The sequence below is a fragment of the Mesitornis unicolor genome, unplaced genomic scaffold (genome assembly GCF_000695765.1).
Source record: "Mesitornis unicolor isolate BGI_N332 unplaced genomic scaffold, ASM69576v1 scaffold50805, whole genome shotgun sequence".
NCBI lineage: Eukaryota > Metazoa > Chordata > Aves > Mesitornithiformes > Mesitornithidae > Mesitornis > Mesitornis unicolor.
This window is the reverse complement of record NW_010184471.1, coordinates 7,948-14,844: the sequence shown is the minus strand read 5'-3', so window position 1 is coordinate 14,844 and position 6,897 is coordinate 7,948. Positions and strand designations below refer to the sequence as shown.

Here is a 6,897-nt window from a genome sequence, read left to right as displayed (position 1 = left end):
ACTCTTTCCTAAGTGAGGCTGTCTCAGCTTAGCCAGTGGCAAAACCAGTAGGAATTCTGTGTAGAGGAATAAGATACTGTGGTTGTATGGACAAGGATTGGGTTAGCAGTGATAGAAGTAGTATAAGGGTATAGTTCCACAACAGATTAAGTAATTAAAATAGTCAAATGTAGAGCAAGTAAAGCACTTGTGCTGGCAGATAAACTCCTGCCCCCCATCTGCAGAATTGTGGTGACTTGAATACTACTTCAACTTGTGCCTTTTCATGCTGAGGCTTGCTTAGTAAAATTTGGTGGTATCAAAATGCTTAACCTTCTGTCTTTTTCTGAGAATTTAATTTGTGGAAATTATTGTGTAATTACATCCGTATCATGTATCTTAACTATTTTTAGGTTCTTAAAGTGGTTGCCTCTCTTCATGACTTAAATTCCTTTAAAATAACAGCCCCTAAGTCAATGCAATGCTCATACAGCTTCAAAGCATGACAACAGAATTGATAACAGATACCTTACCATCAGCTGACTCTACACTCTTTTTCTATCTATTCTCTTGGGGAAACAAACATCTGTTATTAGTCTACCCTGAACAACTCAGTTCAGGTACCTCTACCTTTAAAGTACCATTTGTGATCTGTCAGTAAGATATCAGCCTGCTGATAAAAGATCTCTTGCGTGACCTAAAGGGCCATTGCAGCGAACTTACTCTTTGGAGTAGGGCTAACATGAGTGTGGTGAATTATATTCCTGGAGTAACTGAACTATTTTATCCAAGTCATTTGCTCTTAATTTCAACTGTGAACTAAAATCTGCTGAACAAGAGCCATGCATAGCTATCTGAAGAATATTTTGTCCATTTATGTTGCTCTAAACAGTTAATAATGGAAATGTTAGTTTCACAATGCCTGAGCCAGTAGTACATCAAGTAAAAATAAACTTACCTCTGTTCTTTTTGCAGGTAAAAAACTGGGTTAAAGAATTAAGAAAAATGTTGGGAAATGAAATCTGTTTATGTATAGTAGGTAGGTGTTTTTTAACACAATTCTAATGACTGAAACAAATTATTATTTTTATTAGTAGCATCTTCCAAACATTGTTTTGACAGCTTGTACATGTGAAAGGGTAAAGCTTATGTTAATTGGATATTTGAAACTCGATTGGAGCTAGAAGTTTCTGTAGATCACATTGAGGAAAATAAGAATTAGTTTTGAAAAGCAGGCTATTTAATGATATACCATGTCAGAAGTGCATGGTACAGACACCTGCAGACTGTAGTTTAACAACAAGAAACATAAGCCTCAAATGTGTATTATCCTTCTTCCAAGTACTCAAATGTCATTTTTTCATTTCTCAGTGGCGTAGACTGGATTCTTGTCTGTTTTCATAATTAAATGCCTGGGGGGATGGAATGAGTCTTAAAGCTTGGATATTTCAGTGCAAGCAGAATGCAACAGAAAATTTTAAATTTGATCTAGTGATTAAAACACTTCCAGGGGGCTGGATGTGTGGGTATTCTACAAAAACTACCTTTGCAGCGCAGGTAAGATGCCGAAAAAATTACAAAAGAAAAGCAGAAGGCTGAAGGGGTGGCTTATATGGAGGTATTTAGCTATCCTGAATCTCTCTACAGAAGTAGAACTTCATTGCCTGTAAATGCTTGAGTGAGAGGGGATTCTTAAATGGTATTGTGCTCCAAATTGAGACCAGTGTAGGAGTCGGTCATTACTGGGACAGCTTGTAAGAAAATGATGGGGTACAGTGACTACATGACTGCTTTCTTTTGGGTGATTTTGGAGTAGAAAGACTTGAAAGATTAACTTGTTTCCAACAGGTAACAAAATAGACTTGGAAAAAGAGCGACACGTTTCAGTGCAAGAAGCAGAAACGTAAGTCACACCAACTGTTAATGGAAACAGTCATTGCAGAATTATGCTGGAATAATAAACTTGTGATGCTGTTCACTGGCAGGCGTAAGCCAACAATGCCTAGCTGGCTGCTGTGTTAAGTATTTTGTTAGTATCAGAGTCCTCGAATGTCCTTACTGACCAAAGTGTGACTCGAGTTGTACATGATTAAAGTCAACATTTGCCGTTTAAATGCATTTCTAGCCTTTAAATTTTCTCTATTTTATCTATTTTTCATGAATTATGGCAATTTTAAGCACATAATTTCCTTTTTACATTAAATCAGTGTGTGTAGATTAACTCTGAATAAAACGTCGTATGATCATCTTTTTGCTTCATGTAAAGTGGCTTAGAAGGATTGAGTGTTTCAGTACAGTGAAGTTCTGTATCTGCATTCCTACAGGTATGCTGAATCTGTTGGAGCAAAACACTATCACACTTCAGCTAAACAGAACAAAGGAATCGAAGAACTGTTTCTTGACCTTTGTAAAAGTAGGTATTATCTAGTTTGGTAAAGAGTTCATTCACAAAATGCTCAATGTTTCAGAATGCTTAATACCATATAGAAAAGCCTCAATGTAAACTGTTGCTAAGATCTGACTTTATCTGAGTCTACTTTAAGCCACCTGTGTACTGTAACAGCTATGAAAGCTTGATGTGTGGATGCTCACAATATTTGCAAATTCATGCTGTACTTCTAAAATGTCTTTTTGTCACTTTGGAGCACTGCCTGCTGTCATATTTACACATGACTTAGCATGTGTAAATAGTAACTTCAAATCAAACTTCACGTGACTGGCTTCACTATTGCCTGTTTCAAACCTTTCTGTTTCAACCTTTTTCAAAAAATTTTATCAAATGATGTCAGTTACAAATCAGACTAAAAGTTGTAATGATGCAATTTTTAGACAGCAGTCTAAGAAAATGGTAAAGATCAGAGAATGTAGGATAAAAATGTTGTAATACAGGGAAATTGTCCTAGTCATTGTATTATTATGATATAAGAATTTAAGCAAAACTTCACCTGCATATCTGAAGAACAGGTTGGGTTTTTTGGAGGGAGTGGGGTGATATATGTATGATGTGTGTGATTGCTTGTTTTTCTTTTTTAACATAATGCTCCTGATATGAATGGGTAAATCTAGCTTTTGAAATCACTAACTCCAGACATTGGTGCATCTAAGGCCTTATTTAGCCAACAGGAGCTGCTGGATATTTGATGCTTTAGGAAGAAGAAGAATGTTCTTGCAGCTATGCCATGTGATACCTATTTCTGTATAATAAATAGGAGAACCAGTCTTACTGAACTTTGTGCATGCAACTTAAATAGATTAAGATCTCAAAGTCTTGTGTAAAAATGCAGTAGAATGTCGTCTAATACATTTCTTCCTTTACAGGAATGATAGAAACTGCTCAAGTGGATGAAAGAGCAAGAGGCAATGGTTCCAGTCAGTCAGGAATAGCAAGGCGAGGGGTACAGATCATTGATGATGAGCCACAAGTACAGAGCAGCGGAGGGTGCTGTTCTTCTGGATAATTATAAAACTGTGCATCCCTGCCCTCTCAGTATGAAGACTGCCATATTCCAAGTCACGCATTCTTTACCAATGGAGTAATAGAATTAACAGTATTTAAAAATAATCACATGTAACACTGCAGAGACCTTAAGTGCTAAACTAGTGGCATCTGTGACCAGAGAATTGGCATTTTCTACAGTGGTTAACAAAGCAATTACCAATGGCCTTTTTACATATTTTTCTTTAATGAGGAATAATATGCATGTAGAAAAGACCTACTTAAAGGCTTCATTTATATTCTTTTAAATCAGATCATTATTTAATAACTTATATACGTTGTTGTTGGAATGGTATACGTTTTTGCAGCTCTTTGTATTTTGTGGTAGATTGAAATGTATCACTTCTAAAACGCAAATTGATTTTTTTTTTAAATTAGCAGATATCTGAAGTAATATTTTTGCAGGGCCTCCACAAGCCTATAACTGTCAACTACTTTGATATATTGTTCATCCTGTATGCCAAGCTGGTAAAATACATTGTAAATTACATTAAATATTTTATCTGCTTTTACAATTGCAGGTGAAGAAATATGTACATCAGTCTTGTCAGTGGTTGTGAAGTGAAAAAGTCAGTGAAAGATGCAAGCTTTTCATGTATACTGTTGAATTGTTCATTCTGTTCCCCTTACCTGAAAACAGCTTTTTTTGGTACATTCATAGCTAAAGCATTTTTTTAAAGTCTCTTTCTGGCAAGCAGCAGTACTTAGAGTATGCCCTTAGTGGGAAGAGAATGCTTCCTTAGACTGCTGGTTAACATTGAGTTGTTTGACTCCCAGCTAGAACAGTTGGTGCATGTATGTATCTTGCCTCTGCATTTACTTTGGCCTCTCAAAATACCCCCAGAAAGTCAAAGCAACTTTAGCCCTCATCGATCTGGTAATCAGTAAACCAGATGCATGGGAAACTCTTAAGCTGCATTAATACATTGTGTCCCAAGACAGCATTATAAACTATTAATGAGCTTTTTTCCCCCTGTATTGCGGGGCTTGAGTGAACAAACGAGTTGACATTAACTAGAACTCCTTCTGATTTGGAGTGATTAAATGGAAGATACAAAACTTGCCAGATGTAATTGTTACTTTGGGGATACTAGACAGAACTGAACTTACTCCTGACTTGCTCGTTGTCTTGTGAAGAGTTTTGAAGCCCACTTAAGTTTTGGGAGGAGGGTTTTCAGAGTGTATAAACTACTATCACAAAGGAACACAAATGGTGGTAGCTGAAACTTCAAAATGTTTTGTGCTCTGACTTTTTTTACCTAAGTTGTCATGCTTGGAAAAACAGTAAAGGTGATGTCTATGACAAAATAGAATATTCCTTGGCCTTCCTTTTTCTGAAGGGTAGAGTTAGTATTGCATATGAATGCATTGAATGGTGTGGATATGTTCCAGTGCACTAAAGGAATAGTAACTAATCAGTCTGACGTGCAAGAGAAGTGTGCTGTCTTCAATCTGATTTTTACTTTCTCTTAAATACTAGGTGGCTTTGATACAGACTGGTCCTGTTGCTTTTTTCCCTTTCTACCTAAACTAGATAGACACTTTCTCTTAAGCTACCATTGCTGTGCTCTTCTGACATGATTGTATGTATAATGGACAAAGGTGATCTGTTCATGAGTGAAGATAAAGTTTCTTGACTGCACAGAGCTTTGGTGTGAATCTAAAATTCATTATTGTGTGTGTGTATATGTAGCAACACCAGTAAGTTAACACTCCTATATTATATTTAACAGTGAGCTTTGCCAAAGTTGAGAAACTCAGGCCAGTTTGATCTAAAACCAGTACATTCAAATCCATACAGATAGATCAAAGTCAGTATTGAAAGTTATACAGTATTGATATGAAGAGTGAAATTGGCCGGACTCTATGTTCAAGACTGGAATCTTCTCATAATAGGGGTTCTAGATTTTTTTACTCAAATTTTGTTTTTTGAAGCGAGAGAAAAAACCAACCAACCAAAGAACGAAAACCCAACCTCAACTAGACCTTATGAGCAGATGAGTCATGAGGGCTTACCTACACCAGAGCATATGTATTCTCTCCAGAGCAGAGCTTTCTCCCCTTTGTTGAAGGGTGCAGATGCAGTTCTAGTCTGGAAATTAATATGAGGTGCTTACCCAAGAGAACGTTAGGTTTGACTTCTCTGAAACAGAAGCAATGTGTAGAGTAGATCTTTATGCCTGCAGCTAAAGAGTTTTTATTCGGTGTATTCTGTGGTAGTGGCATTCTGTGTGACTTCTGTCAATTACAAAACTAACAAAGCCATGTTGATCCTAACCCTTAAGTGACTTACAGAGCTAAACTATTACTACTGAGAACTTGGGGCTGGGAATAAGAAAGCTTACAATTTCATATGATTAAAAAGGTTCTGGTTGCTAGCAAAATACTTTAAAAATCAATTCTCAGAAGTTACTTTTCTTAAGCTCCAGCATGAAAAATACTTCGTGGAAATCTTTGTCTTAGCTTCAGTTTGACTGGACTTTTATTTCTGGAACTTAAAACCTGTGCTTAGCAGGGTATTGTTATATTACCTTACAAAAAAGGTATAGCTTCATGAAGTCAAGGAAGTTGGTTTCCAAGACAAGTAAAAACAGTATGGATTATTTAGACTGATTTAACATAAGATTTCAGCTATTCATTGTTAGCAAACAAAATACAACAGATCCAGGAAAAAGTATCTTTATTGAAGTTACCTAGAGTGTTGTTTGCATTAAATATATGGGAAAACACAGATAGCTTTTATTATTATTATTTTTATTATCATTATTATTTATTATTATTTGAGCAGGATCTCACTTGAGTAACCTGGTATTACTACTGTGTGGCTTGGTTTTCCACAGTCTTGCATTTGCTGAAATCTTATCTAGATTGCCTGGTTTGTATGTCTTAAGGAAAACTCTTTTCTTGTTAACTTCTGTTGCTGAAAACAGTAAACTGATTTCATTCCTCTGAGAAGAGTACAAAAGAACAACTACATCTGTCTTTAGAAATTACCTCTCTTCGGGGATACATGGAACCAGCCAGACATCTGCTACAGCACGTAAGTCAACATTGAGCACACTTCCTTTGAGTAAATCTTGACAAAGTTTAGTAAGTTAGACCTCTTTTTATTATAGTACATGAGTACAAATAGCTTTCTAAATCAACTTTAAGTACTTGCTTACAGTCTTGGTGCTGCTGCTATGAATACTTCAGCTACCTATGAAATTTTATCGCCTACTGAAATAAAAACCTAAAAAGCCGAAGTCCAAGAACATTAGTGCAGCAGTGTATATCTCTATTGGGAGTTATTTATGGACACTGTCTTATTGCACTTAGAGTTTAGAAGTTATACAAGACCAGATAATGATTCACACAAGGAAACTGATCAATTCAGATGTATAGCACTTGGATATGAGTGTAACTAGCTGTGAAGGTTGTGG

The 6,897-nt window shown here is 36.1% G+C and overlaps 1 protein-coding gene across 1 annotated transcript in view; it reads left to right on the top strand.

Moving 5' to 3' along the window:
• Positions 1-4,175, top strand: part of RAB21 (RAB21, member RAS oncogene family) — a gene marked incomplete at its 5' end in the record, with an annotated part of 12,376 nt that extends 8,201 nt beyond the window's left edge. Inside the window, 4 exons of the mRNA XM_010184466.1 lie at positions 955-1,018; positions 1,828-1,882; positions 2,304-2,392; positions 3,298-4,175. Coding sequence (XP_010182768.1) covers positions 955-1,018; positions 1,828-1,882; positions 2,304-2,392; positions 3,298-3,437 — 348 coding nt within the window. The remainder of the gene's footprint in view (positions 1-954; positions 1,019-1,827; positions 1,883-2,303; positions 2,393-3,297) is intronic.
• Between the last annotated feature and the right edge of the window lie 2,722 nt (positions 4,176-6,897).